This window comes from Sminthopsis crassicaudata, chromosome 3, assembly GCF_048593235.1.
Source record: "Sminthopsis crassicaudata isolate SCR6 chromosome 3, ASM4859323v1, whole genome shotgun sequence".
Taxonomy (NCBI): domain Eukaryota; kingdom Metazoa; phylum Chordata; class Mammalia; order Dasyuromorphia; family Dasyuridae; genus Sminthopsis; species Sminthopsis crassicaudata.
Window position 1 is genome coordinate 619632679 of NC_133619.1, and position 27588 is coordinate 619660266.

At 47.3% G+C, this 27588-nt stretch overlaps 2 protein-coding genes across 3 annotated transcripts; one reads left to right on the forward strand and one right to left on the reverse strand.

Moving 5' to 3' along the window:
• Window positions 1-14241, reverse strand: LOC141564154 (F-box only protein 44-like). 2 transcript variants are annotated; one of them, XM_074306281.1, is made up of 7 exons: window positions 13921-14241; window positions 9030-9317; window positions 8063-8189; window positions 7665-7760; window positions 6558-6693; window positions 3035-3218; window positions 1-1393 (listed from the first exon to the last, which is right to left on the reverse strand). In XM_074306281.1, the coding sequence occupies exons 2-6, from the start codon at window positions 9286-9288 to the stop codon at window positions 3075-3077; spliced, it is 762 nt and encodes a 253-aa protein (XP_074162382.1). In that variant the 5' UTR covers window positions 9289-9317; window positions 13921-14241; the 3' UTR covers window positions 1-1393; window positions 3035-3074. The 2 variants fall into 2 exon arrangements, with proteins under 2 accessions (XP_074162382.1, XP_074162381.1); XM_074306280.1 differs by lacking the exon at window positions 13921-14241 and adding an exon at window positions 12652-12755.
• Window positions 14106-26596, forward strand: FBXO2 (F-box protein 2). The gene is made up of 6 exons (XM_074306282.1): window positions 14106-14283; window positions 18362-18640; window positions 22017-22146; window positions 22413-22508; window positions 22889-23024; window positions 26106-26596. The coding sequence occupies exons 1-6, from the start codon at window positions 14262-14264 to the stop codon at window positions 26238-26240; spliced, it is 798 nt and encodes a 265-aa protein (XP_074162383.1). The 5' UTR covers window positions 14106-14261; the 3' UTR covers window positions 26241-26596.
• The last annotated feature ends 992 nt before the right edge of the window (window positions 26597-27588 follow it).

Here is a 27588-nt window from a genome sequence, read left to right on the forward strand (position 1 = left end):
TTTGACTTGAAACACCTTTTATTTGGCTACTTGCTCCAAAGAGAAGAATCTGAGGAGGAAAATTGGTGGCACTTGAGCAGGAAGGTGTGGGGTTCACAGCAGCAGGAGGGAGAGAGTCAGAGGGGGTGGGCATCCTGAGAACGGCAGCTCCTGGCAGGAGCTTTGGAAGACTCATTAGTGTAGGCAAGCCTTGGTCCATGGGGCTACTGAGAGGGAGGGCAGGGCCCCAGGAAGAGGATGGCCTAAGGGTAAAAGGTCCAGGGGGAATTGAAAGAAGCAGGAGCTGATGTTATCTGGCTGTTGAGGAGAGGACCCTTTTTCTCTTGATTCCTATCTCCCAAATGGGAAGATTCCCCTCTCCCCGAATCAAATCCTGGGGTCTGATTAGGCTCTCAGTACTTGGGTTCTTTCCGGGGCTAGAACACCCTCTGGCTAGGGGACAAGATGTCGAGGAGGAATTAAGCCAAGAAAATGGCTTCACCCTGAGTGGTGGGGTCCATTCAACAAACTAGCTGCCCACCCCTCTCTCTCCCTGAAGCTCCTGATGGCTCCTGAAACCATAGCCGATAAACTCAGCCCCCTTGTCTTTAAAGGAGAGACTAGTGGTGACTAAAAACTGGGGACAGTGAGAAAGACTAGAGAAGCAAGGGAGAAAAAAGAGTTGGAAGAGGCTGGTGAGTTAGCTAGTCAACTCGCCACTATCCGTGCCAGGCTGGGTAGGAGCCCAGACTCCAACTTATAGCTCAACCCCATTGTGGTCCCAAGCCCCCTTGCACTAACTTCCCTGGAACTGCTCTCCAAGTGCCCCGAGGGGCCTGGATGACTTCTGGCTCTTTACTTACCCCTTCTCTGCTCAGAGGCACCCAGAGGGAGTAAGCAGCAGGGACCCGGCCTTTAGTCCCTGAGCAGGCCGCAGGAACCCGGCTGTTAGTCCCAGCCACCACCACTCTTTGGGACCATGGCCCAGCTTCTTTCCCTCTCTCAGTCTCAGTTCCCTCCTCTCAGGGAGATGCCAGCATCTGCCTTCCTTATGGGAATTAAAGTGCTTTCCAGTGTAGAGTCCTCTGTGCAATAATCATAATAATTCACAGCTCTATATTCCCCGAAGGGTTACAAAGTGCTTTTCTCAGAACCATCCTGGACTCATCCTCATTTTACAGAGGAACAAGCTGAGGCTCAGAGAGGGTAAAGTGACGTGGTTCCGGGTCACACAGGAAGCAGCAGAGCTGGGGATTCAAATCCACATCTCCCGACTTCAGGGCCAGTGATTTCTTTCTGTGGTTTCACGTTGCTCCAACTGCAACCAGGAATCATCATGTGGCGGAGAGGGGACTGGATAATTGAGAGTTGACGGTAACAGCAGTGCAAAGAAGGAGGACCTAGAATGGTGGAGCTGTTAAAGAAGGGGAATGGAATGGAGAATATTAGGATGGAAAGGGTCTTAGAGCACAGAATATAAGACCTGGGAGGGCCTTTAGAATGCAGGAAGTCAGAGCTGGGAGGGCCCTTAGAACCCAGGAGGTCAGAGCTGAGAGGGCCCTTAGAACCCAGGAGGTCAGAGCTGGGAGGGCCCTTAGAACCCAGGAGGTCAGAGCTGGGAGGGCCCTTAGAACCCAGGAGGTCAGAGCTGAGAGGGCCCTTAGAACCCAGGAGGTCAGAGCTGGGAGGGCCCTTAGAACCCAGGAGGTCAGAGCTGAGAGGGCCCTTAGAACCCAGGAGGTCAGAGCTGGGAGGGCCCTTAGAACCCAGGAGGTCAGAGCTGGGAGGGCCCTTAGAACCCAGGAGGTCAGAGCTGGGAGGGCCCTTAGAACCCAGGAGGTCAGAGCTGGGAGGGCCCTTAGAACCCAGGAGGTCAGAGCTGGGAGGACCCTTAGAACCTGGGATGTCAGAGCTGGGAGGGCCCTTAGAACCCAGGAGGTCAGAGCTGGGAGGGCCCTTAGAACCTGGGATGTCTGAGCTGGGAGAGCCCTTAGAACCCGGGAGATCAGGGCTGGGAGGGCCCTTAGAACCCCGGAGGTCAGAGCTGAGAGGGCCCTTAGAACCCGGGATGTCAGAGCTGGGAGGGCCCTTAGAACCCAGGAGGTCAGAGCTGGGAGGGCCCTTAGAACCCAGGAGGTCAGAGCTGAGAGGGCCCTTAGAACCCAGGAGGTCAGAGCTGGGAGGGCCCTTAGAACCCAGGAGGTCAGAGCTGGGAGGGCCCTTAGAACCCGAGATGTCGGAGCTGGGAGGGCCCTTAGAACCCAGGAGGTCAGAGCTGAGAGGGCCCTTAGAACCCGGGATGTCAGAGCTGGGAGGGCCCTTAGAACCCAGGAGGTCAGAGCTGAGAGGGCCCTTAGAACCCGGGAAGTCAGAGCCGGGAGGGCCCTTAGAACCCAGGAGGTCAGAGCTGGGAGGGCCCTTAGAACCCAGGAGGTCAGAGCTGGGAGGGCCCTTAGAACCCAGGAGGTCAGAGTTGAGAGGGCCCTTAGAACCCGGGATGTCAGAGCTAGGAGGGATGCTAGAACTGGGAAAGATATTAGAACACAGAATATAAGACCTGGGAGGGATCTTAGCATCCAGAGCTGGGAAAATCCTAGCACAGAAAATAGCAGGATGGGGTTTTAAAGCATAAAACAACTGAGTTGGGAGGGGTTTTAGAAGAGAGGCTGTCAGAGCCAGAAAGGACACAAGATTGGAGTTGGGAGGGGCCCTAAAACAAAGTGTCAGAACTGGGAGGGGGCTTAGCATAGAGAATATCCAAGCTCTATTAGGCTTTGGAGCACAATGTCTGAGTCAATAGAAACTTTAGGACATAAAATGTTCAAATAAGAGACTTTAGAGCCAGGAGAGATCTGAAGGTCAGAGTAGGGCAGGACTTTAGCAATCAGCCGGTCTTATTCTTTTTTATGGCTGTGGAAACTGAAGTCTAGAGAATGGAAATATCTTGCCCAAGCTCACAGAGGTAGGAAGTCACTGAGCCAGAAGGAATATCATGTGTCCAGTTACCTCCCCTCGAGGGCCCAGACCGAGGGACAGTCTCAGGACACTGACTTACCAGTAGGTCAGGGTGCAGCAGATGGGGGCTGTATTTTGGCTCAAGTCAGTTCAGGACCAATGGTGATGCTACTGTTGGTGACCCGGGGCCCATACCAGCCAGCCCAATAATGTGTGTCCACTCCTCCATGCTGAAACCAGATATAGCGGACACCAGGCGGGTAGTTGGAGAACGTGTGGGAGACCTGGAAGAAGGGAAAAGGGCTGAGGGAGAGTGTCTATCCAATCCTTAAAGAAATCAACGCAGAGGAGCAAGGAACCAGGAAACAGAGGCATACACTTGGTGTCCCGTGAGTCTCTTGTGAGTAGGAGCTGCCCCGCTGAAGACCAGGCAACAGAGTTTTCTCCCTCCCTCCTTCCTTCCTTCCTTCCTTCCTTCCTTCCTTCCTTCCTTCCTTCCTTCCTTCCTTCCTTCCTTCCTTCCTTCCTTCCTTCCTTCCTTCCTTCCTTCCTTCCTTCCTTCCTTCCTTCCTTCCTCCCTCCCTCCCTCCCTTCTTTCCTTCCTTCCTTCCTTCCTTCCTTCCTTCCTTCCTTCCTTCCTCCCTCCTTCCCTCCTTCCCTCCCTTCCTTCCTTCCTTCCTTCCTTCCTTCCTTCCTTCCTTCCTTCCTTCCTTCCTTCCTTCCTTCCTTCCTTCCCTTCCTTCCTTCCTTCCTTCCTTCCTTCCTTCCTTCCTCCTTCCCTTCTTTCCCCTTCTTTTCTTCCTTCTCTACCTCCCTTCCTTCCTCCCTCCCTCCCTCCCTTCTTTCCTTCCTTCCTTCCTCCCTCCCTCCCTCCCTTCTTTCCTTCCTTCCTTCCTTCCTTCCTTCCTCCTTCCCTCCCTCCCTCCCTCCCTCCCTCCCTCCCTCCCTTCCTTCCTTCCTTCCTTCCTTCCTTCCTTCCTTCCTTCCTTCCTTCCTTCCTTCCTTCCTTCCTTCCTTCCTGTCTCCCTTCCTTCCTCCTTCCCTTCTTTCCCCTTCTTTTCTTCCTTCTCTACCTCCTTCCCTCCCTTTCTTTCTGAATTCTTCTTCCCTTCTTCCTTCCCTCCCTTTCTTCCTCTCTCCTTTTCTTCTTTCCTTCCTGTCTTCCGCATTCCTATCTTAAGGTTCACAGGCTAGATTTCTTTCTTTTAAAACGTGTCTTAACATGGCCCTCTTCAAAAATGAAATGATCCAGGCCAGCTGCAATGATTTTATGATGAAGAGAGCCATCTACACCCAGAGAGAGGACTGGGGATTGAGTATGGATCCAACATAGCATTTCCACTCTTGTTGCTGTGTTTTGCTTGCATTTTGTTTTCTTTCTCAGGTTTTTTTCCTTCTTGATCTGATTTTCTTGTGCAGCAAGATAATTGTATAAATATGTATGCATATATTGGATTTAACATATATTTTACCATGTTCAACATTTATTGGACTACTTGTCAGCTAGGGGAGAGGGTGGCGGAAGGGGGAAATTGGAAGACAAGGTTTTACAAGGTCTAATGTTGAAGAATTATCCACACATATGTAATAAAAAAGCTTTAATAAAAAAAGACATATCTTAAACCCAAATCCCTATAATTGATTGGTCAGCAGTAAGTCTCAGGTCAATTGCTGTTTTGGTCAGAAACCTTGAGGGTCTTCCCCTCCCAAATGGAATTTTTTTTTGACTAGGTAAAAAATGCCATTCTTTGCCTCATTTCTTTCTTACCTAGCCTTAATCACTGGATGGGCATTGTCTTAAACTGAGATCTGCTAAAAAAAATCTTAGTTTAAAAAGGCCAAAGTCTCCCTACTGCATCCAGGGCCATCTCCAGTCGTCTTTTTTTTTTTTTTTTTTTTTTTAATTGTAGATTTTTATTTACAAAATATATACATGGGTAATTGTTTACATTGACCTTTGTATTATATATATTTATTCAGTTGGTTTGCTGCACAAGAAAAATCAGACTTTGAAATAATGTAAATTTAACCTGTGAAGGAAATAAAGCGGATAAAACCAGAAGGATTGGAAATGCTATCTATGTAGTGGTTCACACTCATTTCCCAGAGTTCTTCACTGGATGTAGCTGGTTCTATTCATTATTGAACAAATGGAGCTTATTTGGTTCATCTCATTGTTGAATTCATCAGAATTGATCATCATATAGTATTGTTGTTGCAGTATACAATGATCTCCTGGTCCTGCTCATTTCATTCAGCATCAGTTCCTGTAAGTCTCTCCAGGCCTCTTTAAAATCATCCTGTTGGCCGTTTCTTACAGAACAATAATATTCCATAACCTTCATATACCACAATTTATTCAGCCAATCTCCAATTGATGGACATCCACTCAATTTCCAGTTTCTGGCCACCACAAAGATCTCCAGTTGTCTTGATCTACCTCTGGCCATTGGCTCCAGATGGCTCTGGAGGGCAAAGTGAGGCAGGAGGTTTTGAACAGCTCTCCCCACCCATTTAAATCCAATTATTTGGAGGTCATAGTATCACCTTCCTGATTTCATGGTCTTCTTTGAGAAAAAAGGATAAACAATAATAACAACAATAACTCTGCATGATTTATTAGCATAGAGTTGGAAAGGTCCTTTGAGCTCATCTTGTCCAGTGACTCCCAGGGGTCTGTGGGCTATGGGACCTTGAATCTCAAGATTATTTTGTGAGAAATGAATTTTTTGCCAATTAATGATGATCAGATGTACAACTAGCATATCAAGAGGGCTGGGAACCATTGCTGTGGTCCAGCAATCTCAAAAAAGACCTATCAAGAATTATATGGAACTTATACTTGGAACTGAAACTGGAATCGGGGAGATGTGGCTCAGTTCAAATTCAGCGTCAGACACTTATTAGCTATGTCAGCTTGGACAAATCATTGAACTTCTATCTGCCTCAGTTTCCCCACCTATAAAAATCGTCATAATAAGAGCACTTACCTCCCAGGATTTCTGGGACAATAAAATGAGAAGATATTTATAAAGGTCTTTCCAGATCTTTTAAGTGCCATACAAATATTATTATTATTTGTACATGACAGTATTCCGACTTTTCTGTACTGTTGTCGTTGTTCAGTGTGTCTTGGTACTTCGTACCAAAGAATAATGTGTGAAAAAAAAAGTTTGAAAACCATTGGTCTTGTTCAACCCTCTAACTTTACAGATGAGGAAACTGAGGTCCAGCAAGAAGGGGATGTGAACTTATCTCTGATTTTGTAGGTAGCAAGGGCCTCAACTTTCCCCCTTCAAAATCACATGTCCACTCTACATCTAAAAACCAGCACCTAATATGGTGTTATTGCCTTATCCCCTTAGTAGACCGTAAAGTAAAGAGGATAGAGACTATATCTCTTTTCTATCCTTTCGATAACTCCCAAGGCAGCAACCAGCCCAGGAGGTGTTCTCTATGTCAAGCATTCTACTAATCCCCTTGTCTGGTCTCATGCTAGCATCTCTGGTCAGGCAATGGCAGAAGGGATCTGGGCTGGGTGGGTCCCACGATGGTCTGAGACACCGAAAACCCCCTCCAACTCAGAGGACTTTTTGTACCCCGATTTCCTCCCCTCTCCTCACCTCTCTCCACTTGGCATCGCTCCACTGCTGGATGGCAACAGGATCTGGCTGGAAGGTGCCCAGAGGCACATGCCCTGAAGATAGGAGCTGCACACAGACTTGATACTTGCAGCCACAGTCTTGTCTGGCTGCAAACCTGGGAGGTTTGGGGAAGAAATTGTGGAAATTAGGAACTGACCACAAGAGGGAAAATGTTGAAGGCTCTGGGGACAACATGCAGCTGGAAGGGGGAGAAGCGGAATAATGAATTCAGACTGATAGTGCCCGCAAGAGAAGCAAGAAGGATGGTTTAGAGCAGGGGCTCTCAAACTACGGCCCACGGGCCAGATGCGGCTCACTGAGGATGTTTATGCGCCCGCCCAGTTATGGCAAATGGGCTGAGGGGCAGAGACAGAGTGTGAGCTTTTGTTTTTACTGTAGTCCAGCCTCCAGCAGTCTGAGGGACAGTGAACTGGCCCCCTGTTTAAAGTTCGAGGACCACTGGTCTAGAGGAAAAGTTGATGAACTCTGACTTGGACATAATGAAAGGCTATTGACAGGTAGAAGAAGAGATGTAGAACTGCTTATGTACTTCTTTGGGGTACTTGGTTATTAGGAGTTTTTTCTCCGAGGCAGTTGGGGTCAAGTGATTTGCCCAGGGTCACACAGCTGGATTTTTAAGTGTCTGAGATCAAATTTGAACTCAGGTCCTCCTGACTTCAGGGTTGGTGCTCTATCCACTACATTAGGAGTTTTAAAAATAATTTTCTGTAGAGTCTTTTTATACCTCCCCCCCAACAGTTCCTAGTTCTTCTCCCTGAGACCAAGCAGAATAAATGTCATCCCTCTTCCAGTTTTAGGCTGTAATCTCCACTGTGGACAGGAGGGGCTGTGACTTATACATTTGCATAACTGCCTTCTGTCCACTACCCAACCCAATGAAATACGGAATGAGAAAGGTAGAATCCAAAGGAAGTTTCTGGAGATATTCTGTCTCTCTTCCTGCCCATATCTACATTGATTCCCTCCTGTTCTTCTGGCTACTGTTAGTAAGATCAGGGCAGGACAACCACTCATCTCGGAGAATGATTTCAAAGGGCAAGACACCTTCCTATCATCAACACTCACCAATCCTTGACCACGATGTCTGGTCTAGTCCGGTCCATTAGCTCCTCCCAATATCCTTCAGCTTTCAGGTCCACTAATTGAGACTTGAGGCAGGTGCTTGGAGGAAGAGAATAAGGGGAGGGAAAAAATGGGAGGAGGAACCCCAGGGAAAATGTTCCCCTCATGGTCACACACATGTCTTCCCCACACCTTCACCCTGTCCCTGGTCCCCAGCTCTTGGGTAGCCTGATCATCATGAGGGATCATTCCATTGCCCCCACCTGTGGACTTCTCTTGGTTTGGTCACCTGTGGCAGGCAGGGCAGGAAGATTGGGAGACTCTCCAGTCCCTTTTTCATCATCCACCCAATCCACCCCTTTCCCTGCGGCCAATACCCTCCCCCCCATTCCAAATCTTACTAATAAGACGTGACAAAATATTTCTTGACATGGGAGTTAGGAAACACCCTCCTGTGATCACCCGGCAAGTCTTCCACTTTCCACTCATCTCCTCCGTTCACATCCAGGGTCCAAAACTCAAAGCCTTCTATAAGGGAGAGGAGCAAAGATTAGAGGGGGAGCCTCCCTCAGGGCTGTGCTGAGGTGGTCATCCCACTACTTCCCACACTGAAACCCAGGGGTGGGAGTGGGTATCTGCTGATGACACAGGACAACAGACTGAAAGCTGAGGGGCCATCTACTCCCCACTTCTGATTTACATAGGAGGGAGCAGAAAGGGCAAAGTTCTATAATAGACCCAAGAGTCTACCTCAGCTCCTCTGGCTCCATGCTCTTTTCGACTGAACCACTGATTTGGGTTTGTACATGGCTGTTCTCCCACGTAGGAATTCCAATGATCGTACTCCTCTCTCTCTCTCTCTCTGTTTCTTTCTCTGTCTGTCTGTCTGTCTGTCTCTCTGTCTTTGGCTCTCTGTCTCTGTCTCTGTCTGTCTGTCTGTCTGTCTGTCTGTCTCTCTCTCTCTCTCTCTCTCTCTCTCTCTCTCTCTATATATATATATATATATATATATATACATATACACACATAGCATAGTACACTATATACTGTATAGTCAGGGCCACGTACACCATGACATTTACAACGGACTGTTGTAATTGTGTGTACTGTAAATAGCTACACCAGATCTCTACCCAGTATAGTGGCTACATTGCCCATTGTGGGTGTTCTGTCCAGCATATTGTATATGGGTATGGATACTGTGTACCTTGTGCCATGACATAATGTATATTCTAGCTACCTTGTGCAACTGAGATGGATGCTGTAGCTGTCTACATGTGTGGCCAGTGCGATGCATGCTACCTATGTCTGGGTCATCCCTTCTCCACGTACAGACTCTATCACAGTGCTGAGGGCAAGGGGACCCACCTTCAGCACAGGGGTTGCGGATCAGGTTCCTCCGGAGGCTGCAGAGAAAGTAGAAAACCTTCCAGTCGGCCACTGGCTGGTCCCACTTCTTGGGGATGAAGCCCTCCCTCTGGCACTTCAGCTTCCACAGGGACACCAGGTCGATGAGGTCCCGCCACAGGCTGCAGACTGGCCGGCAGTGCCTCAGCAGCTCTCGGGCTGGTATCAGGGAGAACAGCTCCAGGAGGATATTACTGGGCAACTCATTGATGGAGATCATGGTTCCAACACTCAGGGCAGGCTGAGGATCTGCAAACATCAGACACAGGTCTGTGAAGGCCAGTGTCCATGAGAACCATGACTGGGTATTGGGGGGTACACATAAACAGTGGGAACATGCTTGTAAAGGGCAGTGCCCACACTGATCATGGGTCCCTCAAGTGAACAGCACAAATACTTTCACAGAGGACTGGATTCTGCATTGCTCTGGGTCTAAGTGTTAGGAAACACACACACACACACACACACACACACAAGCACACAAGCACACAAATCAGAAACATGCTTATGAGGGGTGCTGTTTTCAGGTGCCATAGTCACAGTGTTAGAAGTGGCTTAGAGACAAAAGCACAAAGTGACTGATGACCCATTCAGATTTTTCATTTCCTAAGAGTTTAATTATTTCTATGATTTCCTGATCTATCTGCCTGTCTGTCTATTTATCTATCTATCCAACTATCTATTCTATCTCTAAAGTGATCTATCAAACTATCCATCTACCTTTCCACCTTTCTATCTACTTATCAAACTATCTATTCATCTACTCTATTGGTCTACTTATTCTAGCCTATCTCTAAAACTATGTATCAAACTATCCATCTATCCATCTTTACATCTATCCATCCATCCACATATCCATGCATCTATTCATCTATCTATCCATCCATTTACTCATTTATCTGTCTACTCTATTCTATCTCTAAAATGATCTATCAACTATCCATCCATCTTTCTATCTACCTATCAAATTATCTATCTACTCTATTCATCTACTTTATCTATTCTATCTCTAGATATCTATGCATCTATCTATCTATGCATCAAACTATCCATCCATCTAGACATCTATCCATTCATGCACTCATTTTTTCTCTCTCTCTCTGTTTTTGTCTCTCTGTCTCTGTCTCTCTCTCTTTCATCCCCCATCACCAACCCAAACTATTGAGTATTCCAAAGTGAATGACCTATCATTTTAAACTGAACATGCTGAAAACAGAACTCAACTTTCCTTCCAAACCCACTCTTCTTTTAACTCTATCTCGGGTTCCCCCTTTAAGCTGGCATTATGTTCCTCACACACAAAACTCCACATCCCATCTCTGCCTTTGCACAGGCTGAGATTCATACTGAAGTGCCTCCCTTCCTTTCCTCTTCCTACAAGACTCAGCTCAAGCAACAGCTAGGAGTTCTTAACCTTCCTTATTGTGCTATGGATCTCTTTGGTAGTCTGGTCAATCAATCAGTCAGTCAATAAGCATTGTTAACATTCTTAAATGCCTACTATATATATATATATATGTATATGTATATATATATATATATATATATATATATATATATATATATATATATATATATATATATAACTTTATATCATATTGATGATATAAAAAGGAAAAAAAGGACATCTCCTAATTTCAGAGTTCACAATCTAATGAGGAAACAACAGGTGGATATGTCCAGAGTCTATAATTATTAATTACATTGTTAAATTCATAAAATAAAATAGACATGCAGAGGAAACCAATTATATTACATAGCACAATTACTAACACATGCCCACACACATATCTAAAAGGACTAAGTTTACAGATTCCAGAATTCCTACTTTACATACAACCTTTTCTAATTCCACTCCCCACTAGTGCCTTCTCCCTCAAACTAAATTTTATCTTTTTAAGGATATACTGCACATGTGTGTGTTGTCTGTCTCTCTTGCCTGGATTGTAAACCTTCTGAAGGCAGAGGCTGTTTCATTTTTGTTTTTTGTCTCAGTGCTTGGCGCACAGCAGGCACTTAATAAATGCTGACTGATTGGTGATTCAGGGCACTCTTTTCCCATGGACAGTGGGGGAGGCTGGAAGAGAACTTTGAATTCTAATCCAACCCCCTCATTCTTGTGATAAGAAGATGGAGACCCGGGGAGGGTCCCCAACTTTCCCATAATCAGTTAGATTCCAGTAAATGGCAGATCTGAAACAGGCTCATGCCCTAATTCAATTCATTTAAATATCATTAAAATGCACAGCATGGCAGTGCAAAATCAGATTAGGAATGTGAAACTGATCTTTCCATTGTCATGTATATTTGACAACCGAAGAGACACTTAAAAAATGTGGCTGATTGATGATCCAGGGCACTCTCTCCCCATCCACCGTGGGTGAGGCTGGAAGAGAACTTTGAACTTTAATCTAGATCCTTTATTTTAGTGATAGGAAGATTGAGACGCAGGGAGGGTCCCCAACTTTCCCATAATCAGATTCCAGTAAATGGCAGATCTGGGAAACAGGCTCATGCCCTAATTCCATTCCATTAAAATATCATTAAAATGCACAGCATCGTTGTGCAAAATCAGATTAGGAATGTGAAATTGATCTTTCCATTGTCATGTACATTTGACAACCAAACATATGCATTCTGGGAATTATTTGTATTGTGGACCAGTTGTGTCCCGGGGCTCGTTTCATATTAGGGATCATCTATAAGTAAAAGTAACTCTCTCTCTTGTCTCTGTCTCTCTTTCTCTTTCTCCCCTCCCTCCTGAGTCCCTGTCTCTGTCTTTCTGTATCTCTCTCTTCTGTTCCTCTCTGTTTCTTTCTCTCTCTATTTCTCTCTGTCTCTCTCTCTGTCTGTCTCTCTCTCTCTCTGTCTCCGTCTCTCTCTCTCTCTGTCTCTCTCTCTGTCTCTCTCTCTCTCTCTCTCTCTCTCTCTCTCTCTCTCTCTCTCTCTCTCTCTCTCTCTCTCTCTCTCTGTGTCTCTCTCTCTCTGTCTCTGTCTCTCTTTCTCTCTCTGTCTCTGTCTGTCTGTCTCTGTCTCTCTCTCTGTCTCTGTCTGTCTCTCTGTCTGTCTGTCTCTGTCTCTCTCTGTCTCCGTCTCTGTCTGTCTCTCTGTCTCTCTGTCTGTCTCCGTCTCTGTCTCTATGTGCTCGCTAGCGTGTTCACCGTGAGCATCTGTTGTCGGAGTACTTTAGCGAGTGGCCGCCAGTTATTCTCAGTGAGATCTCGGACAAGCGCAGTCTCCCTGCGGGCCTCAGTCTCCAGGGCTGTCCGAGCAGCGGTCCAGGCTGGGCCGGTTCCCTGCCCTCTCCGCTTCCTGCCTGCCCCCAGCCTCGGCGGGTCCATCTCGGGCCGGCCCAGGGGCCCTGGCTTCCGCTAGTTCAGCCTGGAAAATTACTGTGGCTGCGGCGGCCTCGCGCCCCCGCCCGCCTGCAGTGCGGCACTGCCCTTGGGGGACAGGGACCCCGGCGCACTAGTCCCCGCTCCCGCCTCGGCCCCTCCGCACGGCCCCGGGGCCACAGCCCGCGCCCCCTCCTTTCTGACAGACTCTCTCCCGACTCCCCCATCGCCCCGCCCCCAGCAGTGACCTCGACAGCGCCGTTTGGAGACCCGCAGCATCCTGAGCGGCGGGGACCCCCTCCCAGCTTCCGACGCGGCGGCCGCTCCGCGGGCGGAGTGAGCGCGGATCCGGGCTGAGGCCCCGCCCCTCGGCCCTGCAGAGTCCCGCCTCCCCTCCCCCCAGCCCGGGCTGCTGGGTCCTCCCAGTCCCAGGATCCCAGAATCTGGGAAGTGTCAGAGCGGAGGAGGATCTTAGAACAGAGCAGGTGTTCTGCGGCTGCGGACTCTTGGGAAGGCCTGAGGATGTAGAATGTCAGAGACAGTGTGTGTGTGTGTGTGTGTGTGTGTGTGTGTGTGTGTGTGTGTGTGTGTGTGTGTGTGTGAGTGTGTGTGTGAGTGTGTGTGTGTAATTTTACAACCTAAAATATAGGAATTAAGAGGGACCTTGGATTCGATGATCCAGTATAAATCCTTTATTAGACTTATTTAAAATAAAACTGATTCACGAGGAGGAAAACTAGGGCCTGGAATCCCGAAGCTCTGCCTCGTCACATCCTCAGACCCGCAGAGCTGGGGCTGGTCCCCGGACCGCCCCCTCCCCGTCCCTGTCCCGTGCACTTGGGCTTTATTGTGCTCACTGAGAATCTCTGGGGATCCGATTATGGGAAGCATCTAGAAGAGCTAGATCCACCATCAGCCTCCTGGGGAAGGATCATGAGAAAATTTTGCCTTTTAAGTTGCCGCTTTCCCATCCAGCTTGTGTCCCAAACACTAACCAAGATGGAGACATATCTGGAGGTGAAAGTGACCTGACAGGTTGGGCTGTCAGAGCCGGGGGGACCTCGGAACAGAGCCGTCCGAGCCAGGGGGGATGTAGAATGCGGAATGGAAGAGCTGGAAGGGACCTTGGACTAGAGGAGGTCAGAGCTGGGCATGGGGGAAGGGAGAAGTGAGAACAGGGAAATGTTAGAGCAGGGGAGGGGGGAGGGGCAGGTTGAGTGTGAGGTCCAAGGGCCGCAACTTTCACTGTGTGACCTCTCCCGCCCTTCTAGCCTTTCCCCAGACCCTCGGCACTGTCCCCTCCCCACGTTAGCTTGCTCCAGAAGCAGCCCTTCCCCCTCCCGCCGCCCCAGCGCTCCCCCAACCCCCAGCGCAAGGCCCGGAGAGTTGGCCCGGTTCTGCAGCGGCGGACTCCCATCTTAGGCCTTTCTGAAGGAGCGCCCTCCCCCCCGCGCCCCTCCAGGCCCAGCACCGCTCCTGGCCCTCCGCAGACTCCGGCATCCCGGGGGCCCCTCTACCTGCCACAAGGCCAAACAGTTGCCCGGGGGGAAGGGCAGCGCGCCGCAACCGGGGCCAGCATCGACTCTCCGTTCCCAGCGGAGTCGAGATGGGCCCCGGGCCAAGAGCAGAGGAGGAGCCGGACGGCCCGGGGCGGGGTAGCGGCCGCCTTTAAGAGCGCTGGCCAGCCTGGCCCGTCCGCACCCGCGCTGGAGAGCAGGGCAGAGCGCAGCGGGGACAGTCGGTGCAGGGAAGGGGAGGGCGGAGCGTCTGGCTGCCGAGCACCCGCCGGACCGCAACATCTGGAGCGGCGCTCCTCGGCCCTTCCTTCGCGGATAGACGCGTCGCGCCCCGGGAAGACATGGAGGATGACGTTTTCCCAGGTAGAGGACGGGGGGGGGGGGGGGGGGGGGAAGACTCGGCTGCAGCCGGGGAGGACCGCTCCACTCTCCTCCCAGGGAAGACTTTTCGGGGCAGGCCAAGGGAGCAGAGTCACGTCCTCCCCCCAAGAGGGAGGGAGGCGAGGAAGGGGAGGCGGGACACGGGGAAAGGGCAGCAAGGTGATTTCCCATTTTCAGGAAAAGCGGGAGAAGGCGGCGCCTGGAGAGGGGTCAGGACCGTGGGGTTTGGACGAGATGCCCACCCCGGCCTCAGTTTCCCCATCAGTGCGGACCATAGAACGCATTTCCTCTCGGGCTCTTCCATCCACTGCTTCCGAGCCTCTCCAGAAGCCCGTGTCAGTGGGGCTGACGTGGTGCTCTCGGCTCGTGCGCCGGTCTCAGTGTGGGGGGGAGGTGGGTTTGTGGGGGAAGCTGAGTCAGGTGGGAGATAAAAGTGCGTTTTTAATGTTCAGACTGGCTCAATGTCCCTTTGCGAAATCTGTAACCCATAACCTTCTCTACGGCATCTCAAGGAGGGTCTTCTCTCCCCTCTGCTCCTTCCCCTCCCTCTCCGCCTTTCCTCCCATCCCATGTCCTCCCTGCCCCCTCCTCCTCCCGTCTCCTCTCACTATCCCATGCTTCTTACCTCCGTACCTCTCTGGCACCGTTATATCTCAGCGCGCCAGGCTGCCCAGCAGGATAGCAAGGGCCAGAGGCATTCAGGTCAATGGGGGAAGGGGAACCCATCAAGTACCATCCATGTAGGGGCTGACAAGGATGTGGTGGAGAGGGAGAGGCGCAGAACTCGAAGTCTAAGAGGCACCAAGCTGGGCTCTGGCTAGGGCTGAGAGGCCTTTGCTGAGTCAGTGTGTACAGGAGGGGAGAGGGGGCGTCTCCAGCGGGATCTTTGAGCTTGATGGGGAGGCTAAGGCCGGAACTGGACCTTCTGAGGGGAGACCAGCTCAAAACTGATTTCCTACCCTTGCCTAAATTCCTTGAGATCAGTGTCTGTTTCATGTCTTTATCTCCAGCACAATTCACGGTTTCTTTCTTTCTTTCTTTCTTTCTTTCTTTCTTTCTTTCTTTCTTTCTTTCTTTCTTTCTTTCTTTCTTTCTTTCTTTCTTTCTTTCTTTCTTTCTTTCTTTCTTTCTTTCTTTCTTTCTTTCTTTCTTTCTTTCTTTCTTTCTTTCTTTCTTTCTTTCTTTCTTTCTTTCTTTCTTTCTTTCTTTCTTTCTTTCTTTCTTTCTTCTTCTTTCTTCCTTTCTTCCTTTCTTCTTTCTTTCTCTCTTTCTCTTTTTTCCTAAATCCCTAATAAATCCTTGTTGATGGATTGATATATTCTGAGGGAATCTTGTCCAGGTGTATTTGAACCTGCATGCCCAAGATTTCTAAATTCCCATCCTACTTAAATTAGGTTTAATAAATTAAATCTCCCCCCCCCCACACACACACATTCTTGGATATCTTGATCTATATTTAACCTATTGGTTTATAGAATTAATCCTACAAATGAGGAAACTGAGTTTCAGAGACATGAAGTGACTTGCTCAGAATTACACAGGTAATGAATAGCAGAACTGGGCTTTGACCCCAGGTTTCCTGATGCCAAATCCAGCATTCTTTCCATGGTGCCATACTGTCTCTCCACTGTACCCTCTACAAGGCCCCAGAATGAAGGACCTGTTGTTCCCAGGGTCCACTAATTCCCTGGTCTCAGGGGCCAAATCTAGGTGAGTGAGTCAGCTCCTGTGGCAGTTTCCAGGAGCCAGATAATTTTCCAAGTAGCAACAATATAGGTAGTTGTGTGTGGAAGAGATAGGGGGGGTAAGGAGGTAATCAGATCCTGGGTTCAAAGCATAAGGCCAGGGGCCAGGAGAGCTGACTGGAGCAGGGTGTGCCTTCCTGAGAGCATCAAGTGTCCAGCCAGGGTGTGAGTTGGACCCTGAAGACAAAGGGCTGATTAGGACACCTGGGGTCTGTTTCCAAGAGAATGTTCCCATCTACAGGCTAGAGAGTCTCAGTGGTTTCTGGAACCTCAAACCAACTGTTCCTTATTCCTTCTTTTAAGAGTTTTGTTTATGCCTTTTCTCTCATTTTAAAAATTGATATACATATATATTTTACAATGCATTAAATGTCCCCAGCTATCTGCCCCCCTTCTCTGAGTTATCCTTTAAAATAAAGAATAAAAATAAAAGGGGGGGAGGGGAAATTAGTTTAGTAAAACTAACTTGACATGGATTGGTCCCATTTGTTGGTATATTCTGTGTTTCACACCCATAATTCTACTCTGTATAGAAGTCAGGAAAGTGCACTCTTCAGGGCCAATCTTGGCTCTCACGATCACATAACATCCAATGCCTTTTCTTTTTATATCAAAGTAATTTTTGAATTCCTTCCCCACCCCCATCTTTGTGACAAAGAAAAACAGTGATGCAGTAACTAAATCTGATAGTGTTTGCAACCCTGCACCCCATCTTGAATGAAGAAGATACACTTCCTTTCCTCTTTTGCAGGGCTCAAGATTGGTGTCTACAATTACACCTCCATTTTTCTTTCTTTTCTTCCACAATACTTATTGTCTATTTCTTTCCTTTTGATTACTTCATGGCATCATTTTATCCAAATCTTCCATCATTTTATCCAAATCTTCCCATGGTTTTCTCAGATTACCTTTTTATAAAATGGGGGGTGGTGGCGATAATTCTTATTTCTGTTCCACAGGACTGTGGAAAAAGCCTAGGGGAAACTGGGCTACTTAGTGTCTAAGAGCACCCAATTCCATTTTAAATCAATGCTTATCCAGTGCCAATTATGTGCAAGATCCTTGGCAAAATACTCTTATTGATGAGTCAGACCAGAATTTTGTCCTTGAAGTACAGGGACAAGAGGTATGCATATAGGTAGAATGTAAATGCATCAAAAGGAGGGATTACATCATTCGTTGTAAATCTGTAGCCTCAGTGCCCAGCACAGAGCCTGACACATAATAGGTGCTTAATAAATGCTTGTTGATTGATTGATCAATAATTCCAGCAAAAAGCAGTATATGGGAAGGATATTAGAGTGCTTTTATGTATTCAGAAGAAGAAACAGTGTAAATAAAGGGTGGGAAGACTAAGGAAGTTTTTCTGGAGGAGGTGGTATTTGAAATGGACCTTGAAATGGGTGCAATTGGACTGAATTTGTCCTATTGGGACTCAAGTTCAAATCCTGGCTCTGATGCCTACTATCTGTGTGATTTTGAATTTGACTCCCTCCTGGTCTGTCTGGTCCTCGGGTCTTCTGGCTATAAAAGAAGGAAATTGGACTAGATAATCTCTAAGGTCCCTTTGGGCTCTTGACTAAATGTTTTATGATGCAATCAAAGGAAGCTTGTTAGAGATCCAAAGGATGTTCAACTCCACCTCTTATGTTTACTACCAATGTGTGACTTGGAGAACATTACTAAATCCTTCCTAGGTCTTCTATAAAATAAGAGTATTAGATAGATTAGATGATCTCTGAGGTCTCTTCCAACTCAAGAAATCCATGGATTATGGGATCCTAGGGATTCTGGAAATCCCTGGAGCCTCAACTTCCAACTGTGAAATGGCTTTAACAGTATTTACATTATCCACCTCTCAGGGACATTCTGGAGAAAGCATTTGCAATTACTTCAAGCACTAACGAAATAGGAGGTACTGCTGTCTCAGAGCCCCAAAGCCCTGTGTTTGTGGAAGCTATCACTGTCCTTAGAATATTGTAGTCTAAGATCCTAGTATTTTCAGAGTATTATTTATGGATTAGGACTCTACATGTAGAGCTGGAAAGGACCCCAGAAGTCAACTAGTCCAACACAGCTATCTCATATGATAGAAGAGGAAACTAAATGACTTATCCAAGGTTATGCATCACAGGTAGAATTTGAACGCAAGGCCTTTGACTCCAGATTTAATGCTCTTTCTGATATATTATTTTGCCTCTCAAAAATTGAGAGCTGTTGTTTTCTGGGGGGAGATCTTGAAAAAGAGAAGCCATAGTCCCAAAGCAGAGGACTGACAAGATTTCTGCTCCTTTTTCTACCCAATCTGTCTCCAGGGTGTCTGGTGCTTCCAGAAGCAACTGTGGAAGACCTGCCTGATCCTGTCATGATCCAAATTCTGGCCTCAGTGCCTGCTACTGAGCTGGTGCTTATATGCCGCCTGGTGTGCCTGCAGTGGAAGGAGCTGGTGGATGGCGCTTCACTTTGGGTCCTCAAGTGCCAGCAGGAAGGGCTGGCAGGGGAGGACCAGATTGAGGAGGATCGGGAAAACTGGCAGATGTTCTACTTCCTCAGTAAGAGGAAGAGGAATCTGCTCAAGAACATTTTTGGAGAAGGTAAAGAAAAATGATCTGGGGAAGGAGGAGAGTGAAGGGAAAGGAGTGAAAGTAAAAGGAGGGGGGAAGGAGAAGGGAAATAGAACAGAGGAAAAGGGGAAGGGAAGGAGAAGGGAGAGAGAAGGAAAGGGAAGGAGGACAGGGAAGGAGAGGAGAAAAGGGAAAGGGAAACCTTATGAAAGGGAGAAAGAAGGAAAGATAAGGAAAAGGAAGGGAAGTGAAAGGAGAGGGGAAGAAGAGGAGAGGGAAGAGAGGGAAGTCAGAAATCTAGATTTGAACTCATAACTACCATCACACCACCACTGCCCACCCTACCCTTCCCTTGCCTAACAGCTAAATCAAGTAAAAGGACACCTGACTGATTAGCAATAAAAATCCTTGTGTCATTGGTAATGGAAGTGAATGGATTTAGGGACAGCTTATAGACCATACAGATTTGCAAGTTACCTTATTCACCTACCATCCCCAAACAACCTGAATTGAATTAGACTCTCATTTTAGTGTTTATGTCTAGATATCAGTATCTAATGTCTTATTTAGATATATAGGATTTTATAATTGGAAGGGACTTCAGGAGGTACCCAGTCCAACCTGTGTCCCAAGTAGGATCTCTTCAGTATTCCCTGACAAGTGGCCCGCCAAATTCATGTTGAGCAGCTTGGGAATTCTTGGTTCTAATCTTTCCCCCCTAACCCTACTACCCTTATCACTGTGTGATTCCTGATCAAGTCATTCCACTTTTGTGTGTTTCAGTTTCCTCATTTGTAAAGTGATTAGAATGGATTTATAAAAACACTTTCAGATCTAGATCTTATGACAGCTGGTAGCAGGGAACTCATTAACTCCCAAGTTGCCTATCATTCTTGGATACTTCTAAGTATCCAAAGAATCCAAAAGTATGGATTCATCTTACATCAAACCAAACTTTGCCCCACTTCATCTTATTGCCTTTGGTTCTGTTCTTTGGAATCAGTAGACTAAGACTAAATCCTCTTTTCTGATCCAGCCCTTCAAAAATCTGAAGTTAGAGATCATGCTGCCCCACCCCATGGCCCAAATCTCCTATCAGGTTAACAGCTTTTAAATGATCAGGTTCTCTACCATCCTAACTGCCTTCCTCTGGACACTTTGCAGCTTATTAATGTCCTGTCTAAAATGTGGGCCCCAGAATTGAATTCAGGACCATGGATAGGAACTGACCAGGGTTATTACTTCTGTTAATGTAGCCTGAGAAACAATATTGACTCATACTGAATTGTGGCCCATTTAGAGTCCCAGATCTTTTATCACGTGTACTATTGTCTATTTGAATTTGACATCACTGGTCTAGCACTACACTCTATGTATAGTTAATTTTTAAATCCAAAGGCAGGACTTTATATCTATCTGTACTAAATTTTATCTTAATAGATTGAGCCCAACATGGAGATAAATGCTGTGGGGTATTAAGGACCTGAGTTTGCATTCAGGCACTATCTCTTATTGTTTGTGTGACTTTGGGCCAACTGTTTCACTGCTCTGACCTGTTTTCTCAACTATAAAATGAGGAGTTTGGGTTGGATAACCTCTAAAGTTCTTTCTGTCTCTAGATCTGGACTCCTAAGTGTTGCTATGATCTTTTGGGGATCCCGGGTTTTAATCACTCAATTTTTTGATTATCCCTTCCATATTTAATCCATTTCTTCCCTTCTGGGAATGAGGGTCTAATCAATCCCTGGAGAAAGTGTCCTAGAAGGTGGATTCAAATCTTTTTTCATTTCTCCATCCTCCTTTTTGCCAATGTCTCAAAGAGGGGACTAAGAGCCCCATTCTGTTCTCTCAATTGTAAAGACAAACTTCTGCACAATTGGAACTGTCCAGAAGTAGAATGGACTGCCTCTTGAGGGAGTGGGTTCCTCCTCCTTAGAAGGAAGATGCATCATTTCAAGCAAAGGCTCAATGCTTACTTAATATGCTTTAGAAGTATTTCATGGGGACAATTAGGTGGCGCAGTGGAAAGAGCACCAGCCCTGAATTCAGGAGGACCCAAGTTCAAATGTGGACTCAGACACTTAACACTTCCTAGCTGTGTGACCCTGGGCAAGTCACTTAACCCCAACTGCCTGAGGGAAGGGAGTATTTCATGTTAAACCTTCTCTTCCATACTCCAGGTTAGATATAGTAGTTCCTTCTAAAGAGGTGGTCTAATCATATGCAGACCTTCTCTGAATGAAATTAATTCATTTCTTTTCTACTCATTCTTTGCTTTACAATTAATGAGTTTCATTTTACCTATTATCACCAATCATAAACTGTAAGCTCCATGAGAGATGGAAATTTTGTAGCAGCTGTCTGCTGCCTCTCCTTAGTTTCCCAGCTCCAGAGCTTGTTCTTTTTTTTCTTTCTTCCCTCCCTCCCTCCCTCCCTTCCTCCCTCCCTCCCTCCCTCCCTCCCTCCCTCCCTCCCTCCCTCCCTCCCTCCCTTCCTTCCTTCCTTCCTTCCTTCCTTCCTTCCTTCCTTCCTTCCTTCCTTCCTTCCTTCCTTCCTTCCTTCCTTCTTTTCTTTCTTTCTTTCTTTCTTTCTTTCTTTCTTTCTTTCTTTCTTTCTTTCTTTCTTTCTTTCTTTCTTTCTTTCTTTCTTTCTTTCTTTCTTTCTTTCTTTCTTTCTTTCTTTCTTTCTTTCTTTTTCTTCCTTTTTCTTCCTCCCTCCCTTTCTCTCTTCCATTCTTTCTCTTTCTCCTCCTTCCCCTCCTCCTTCTTCTCTGTCTCTCTGTGTCTGTCTCTCTCTGTGTCTGTCTCTTTCTTTCTCCCTCTTTCCTTCCCCCCCCCTTTCTTTTTAATTTTAGGGATAGGTCTGAAATTCTGTGAGGGGGTTGGGGAAGACTTCAGAGTGCCTGGGACAAAGGTCCCCCTTGTGATTATAGGATAAGGGCTAACCTGCCTTTGTATCTCTGGTGCCCAGTACCGTGCTCTGGCACTGAATGCTTAATAAATACTTGTTTGATTAACAAAGACTGGGGAAAAAAAAAGGGTGGTGTTTATGACTTAACAAAGTGTTTTGTGGCTCAGTGAGCAGTCTTCCCTCTTTGATCCACCTGCCCGGAGGAGGAGGCGTGGAATGGAGGTGCGGGGATGCTCAGATGCCCCACTCCTTGTTCCAACCTTAGACCAGGCCTAGATCATCTAGATCTAGATCTCAAGCAGCCTCCCCAGTTTACGATAATTGGTTTTTTTAAAAAGATCTTTCTCAATTCCAAGCCAAAGCCACACCCGATTTTCCCTCCACTGAGGGAAACTTCCCTCCTTTGAGCCTTGGGCTCAGTTGATTTAAAGAAGGAAATCAAGTGCGGCCGGGCTTCGACGAGTGGGCAGACAATGCTTCTGGCTTCTTCCCCCAGACGAGTTCGAGTCCTGGAGAGATATCGAGCACGGCGGAGACGGCTGGAAGGTGGAGGAGATTCCTGGGGACTGTGGCTCTGACTTTACGGAGGATGAGAATGTCAAGAAATGCTTCGTCACTTCTTTTGAGTAAGGAAGGCACAGGGCAGGCCCTGGGTGGGGGGAAGGAGAGAGCTGCCAGCGGTGGGATTCGCTTTTGTTAACCCCTTCATCCCTCTCCCTCATCCCTTTCCTTCATCCCTCTCCCTCATCCCTCATCCCTCACCCCTCATCCTCTCCCTCTGCTGAAGCAATTGGGGTTAAGTGACTTGCCCAGGGTCACACAGCTAGGAAGTGTGAAGTGTCTGAGGTCCTCCTGACTTCAGGGCTGGTGCTCATTAACCCTTCTCCCTCAGGTGGTGCCGCAAAGCCCAGCTTGTTGACTTGCGGGCTGAGGGGTACTGGGAGGAGCTCCTGGACACTACTCAGCCCTCTATCGTGGTGAAAGACTGGTGAGGTTGCGTGGGGCGCGGTGGAGGTGGGGGCGGGGCGGAGAACTTCGGGTTCTCTTTGACGGGAAAGGGTTGGAGTCGATGGGAGGGATAAGGGGGAGGGGCTGCCTCACCTCCCTTTCCGAGAACCGCAGGGAAGTGTCGATACCTATTTTTTTTTTTTTTTTGGTGAGGGAGGGAGAGGGGATGGAAGGGTCCCGGGTGGGCGGAAAGGGGTGGGGCGAGGGCTGAGGTGAGTTGGCCCCTGGTGAGGAGCCCGTCTTTCCCCCTCAGAGGGCGGCTGGGACTTGGAGGCTTCTTTTGGGGGGGGGCAGAGGGAGTGGGGGGAGGGCGGAAAGGGGCGCGGTTGAGAGCCCGGCTGAGGGAAGGGCGGCCCGCAGGTACTCGAGCAGGAGCGACGCCGGCTGCCTGTACGAGCTGTGCGTGAAGCTGCTCTCGGAGAACGAGGACGTGCTGGTGGAGTATAAGAGTGACACGATGGCCGTGCCCCAGGGCAGCGACGAAGGCTGGAAAGAGGTGACAAGCCGCACGGGAAGGTTGTGGGCGGGAGAGCGGGGACCGGGGCGGGCTGGCCGGCGGGACGGCTTCTCCCTTCTCGGGGAGGTCGGGGAGGATGAAACCTTGGGCTGAGAGCTAGAAAGGGGGCGGCCCCGCAGCTGGGAACCCGGGAGAGGACGGAGTCACGGGCTGCACGGGCTCCCTCAGGGAGCTCCGGCCTAGGCTGGGGGCGGTCAGCTAGAAAGCACAGGGCGAGTAGAAAGGAGACTAACTTGGGTCAGAGGACGTTTGCGTATGATGGGACCATCTCCTTTTTTTGCTTTTTTATTTATTTTTTATTTTTTAAATAGCTTTTTATTGACAGAACACACGCATGGGCAATTTTCCAGCATTGACCCAACTTGCAAAACCTTCTGTTCCAACGTTTCCCCTCCTTCCCCCCACCCCCTCCCCCAGATGGCAGGTTGACCACCACGTGTTACAGATGTTAAAGTATATGTTAAATACAATATATGTATACATGTCCATACAGTTATTTTGCTGCACAAGAAGAATCGGACTTTGATACAGTGTGCAATTAGCGTATGAGGGAAATCAGAAATGTAGAGATTGGGAATTCTATGTAGTGGTTCACAGTCATCTCCCAGAGTTCTTTCGCTGGGTGTAGCTGGTTCAGTTCATTACTGCTCTATTGGAACTGATTGGTTCATCTCATTGTTGGAGAGGGCCACGTCCATCAGAATTGATCATCATAGAGTATTGTTATTGAAATATATAATGATCTCCTGGTCCTGCTCATTTCACTCAGCATCAGTTGCTCCTGCTGGTCATTTCTTATAGAACAATAATATTCCCTAACATTCATATACCACAATTTATTCAGTCATTCTCCAATTGATGGACATCCATTCAGTTTCCAGTTTCTGGCCACTACAAAAAGGGCTGCCATAAGCATTTTGGCACATCCAGGTCCCTTTCCCTTCTTTAAGATCTCTTTGGGATATAAGCCCAGTAGTAGCACTGCTGGATCAAAGGGTCTGCACAGTTTGATAACTTTTTGAGCATAGTTCCAAATTGCTCTCCAGAATGGCTGGATGTATTCACAATTCCACCAACAATGTATCAGTGGGACCATCTCCTTAAAAGGAACTGCTATATGTAACCCAGAGTATAGAGAGAAGGGTTAGCATGGAGCACGATTGTCACAAATCACAGGATTTGGAAAGTGCCTAGAAGAGAACACACTTGTTCTCACCTCTGGGGCTAAGCGGAATATAGAATAGTGAGGAGAAAGTGTAGAGATTTAATGTAAAGGGAAAAACCTCCCCTCAAGTGGGATCGTCTAAGAAAGTGGACTCTCCTCTCTGAGGAAAAGTTAGACAATTCCTTGGCACAGAGGGGATTTCTGGCCAGGCAGGCTGAGATTAGATAGTCTTGGAGGTTTGTTCCATCTGATATTAGAACTGGAGCTCTGGGTAGCAAATAGAGCACAGGGCAAAAGCCATAGAGAAAAAGACAGAAACTAAGGAACCAGTTCTGCTCTGTCCCCGAAATCTGAGAAGTAGATTTGTATCTGTCTCTTAGAACAGATAGAGGGAGGACTGGGCCAGCTCAGAACAAGGGACTGGGTCAGCGGTGGGGGTGGGGTGGGAGGGGAGAGAAAGAAAGAAGGTTCTTGGATCGGGCCCTGCCTCCTACCTTTAGGGGTAAAAAAGGCCAAAGGGTCGCAGCAATCCACTCGGTGAACAAGAGAACTTGAGATAGATAGTTCTTACTTGGAAACCCAAGCCCTAGTTCTGTAACTGATATTTATTGTAACCAGGTCCCAGGTAGGTAAAGCCCTGAATAAAAGAAAATAGAACTCCGAGAGAGCACTGGTGGATAGAGACAATCTCTAATATATTACCAGAAAACTCATTTTCTAATTCAATGCAGAATCATAGACTCAGAGAGTTGGAAGAGACCTCAGAGATCTACTCTAGGCCTCCTACTTTGTTGTTAAAGAAATTGGGGACCTGAGACATTATTTCCCCAGGTAGGAAGGTAATAAGAAAATGGGGTCGGGGTCTAATCTCAGGTCCTCTGATCCTGTATCCTTTGCAGGATCATTCTCATTCCCTCCACAAAGTATCAGCATGGCTATTTTATTTATTTATTCATTCATTCATTCATTCATTCATTTATTCATTCATTCATTCATTTATTTATTTATTCATTCATTCATTTATTTATCTATCTATCTATCTATTTATTTATTTATTTATCTATCTATCTATCTATCTATCTATCTATCTATCTATTTATTTATTTATTCATTCATTTATTTATTATATTCTGTATTTTTAAAAATTATTATAACTTTTTATTTACAAGATACATTCTGGGTAATTTTTCAGCATTGACAATTGCCAAACCTTTTATTCCGATTTTTCCCCTCCTTCCCTCCACTCTCCTCCCCCAGATGGCAGGCAGATCAATACATGTTACATATGTTAAAGTATAAGTTAAATACAATATATGTATACATTTCCAGTTATTTTGCTGCACAAAAAGAATCGGACTTTGAAATAGTGTACAATTAACCTGTGAAAGAAATCAAAAACAGCATGGCTATTTTAAACTGAGGCTAAGGAAAATATAGGACTCGTGTGTGTATTTGGGGGAAGATTGTCAAAGAAAGGCCTTTTAGAAATCATACTCAAAAAATTAGATTACTAGAGAGAAATTAGAATAAATGTGGCAGAAATGAGAAATGAGCCATGAGGAGAGAGGGAGCCACTGAACATATGAATCAATATTTATTAAAGTATTTATTTCGTTCAGAGCACTGTGCTAGGTGTTGAGGGGGGTGGTGAGAAGAGGTTATGCTCTAGAAGTGGTGGATAAATAGAAAAAAAAAAGGATAATTGCATATGCAAGTCTGTGTTAGGAAGGAAAAAGAAGGGGAGTTTGGTTTTATTGTTGTGTTCTTTGTTTCATTAGGTGCGCTGAGAGCCAGAAAGGCTCTGTTGTGTGTGTGTGTGTGTGTGTGTGTGTGTGTGTGTGTGTGTGTGTGTGTGTGTGTGTGTGTTTATGTGACCTTGCTTTCCTTCTCCCCAGATCTCTCACACTTTCACAAACTATGGTCCAGGAGTTCGGTTTGTCCGCTTTGAGCATGGAGGCCAGGACACAGTCTACTGGAAGGGTTGGTTTGGTGTCCGGGTGACCAACAGCAGCGTGATGGTGGAACCCTAACATGATCCGGACCCTCCTCCCGAGGGCTAGGAGCTGTCTCAGCTGTGGGTGCTGCTCTGTAGGCTGGAGAAGGGCTTACTTCTAGAGTTCTCTCCCTTCCCTGGGCCCTTGACTGGGGGAATCCTGGCAGGGAGGGGGTCCTGGAAGCTAGGCTTTGTGTCTTTATACTATGCACTCTCTAATTTGTGTCTTTCTTCCTTGGGTGTCCCTCCTGTCTTCCTTACACCTGCTCGCATAGGAACTCCTAAAAGGCTGGAGAAGAGCGCTCAGTAGCATATGCTTGTGTATTATTTGCATGAATGCCCAACTGGTTTCTGTTCTGGTCAAAGTTTTCTAGTATGAATTACCTGAAAAAAGAGAGAGAGAGAGAGAGAGAGAGAGAGAGAGAGAGAGAGAGAGAGAGAGAGAGAGAGAGAGAGAGAGAGAGAGAGAGAGAGAGAGAGAATTATTGGGTCCTGACCCTTCCAATTTCTAGCACTGGAATTAGTCCAAGTTCTGTTGTGCCTTGGGCCTCATGTGAGGGTCTGGGAGCCAGGGCCAGGCTCAGCAGTCACCGCCTAGTTTGGTGAGAGAACAAAGACTGGGATTGTGAAGGCTGGAGGAGATAAGGAGAGAGAGAATCAGAGATCAGGGAGCCTGGAGCCTGCCTGATACTTGAGCATTCCGGTGGCAGGAACCAGAGAAAGCTAGGGAAGTCTTTGGCCCAACCTATTCCTTCAGCCTTGAAGTGCCCCAGGGGGAGGAGGCATGTGGTCTAGCTCCCACCTGTGCGTAAAATGGGGCTGACCCACCGGCACACCTGTCCCCTGGTTCTGTCTTTATAAACTGAGATCCCTTTCACTCCAAAGATGCACCTTTGAGCGTGGTGGGGAGGGGGGGGCACTCCCTGTTTAAAAATGTGGGTTGCTAACTTCCCTTGCTTCATTGACCAAACCTCTTCCCTCCCAAAGGATGGTCTTCACCTTTTTAATAGCCAATGCTAGTTTCCTTCTTCCGTGGAATTGGGGGGCAGATTCCTAGGCCCTCAGTTACCTGGCTTTTCTGTCACCCACTTTGGTTGAGGCTGAGGGGACCTGAAATGGGCCGAGTTGGTGCTTCTGGAGGAGGACAACTAATAAAACCATTGTGTCTGCTGCCACTGAGTCCCGGCTCTCTCTGGGGGCCTTGGTGGCTGGGTTGGGCCACTGGGGCCACTCGCCCGTAGCAAGTTGGGTAGAATCTCTCCCTGAAGTGCCCAGATGTCTTTCAGGGAGAACAAGTTTTCTGGGGTGTCTCCTATTGAGGGTGACATCCTAATGACGGTCATTGGATTTTGAGCTGGAAACGATCTTAGGGCCATCTTTTTCAG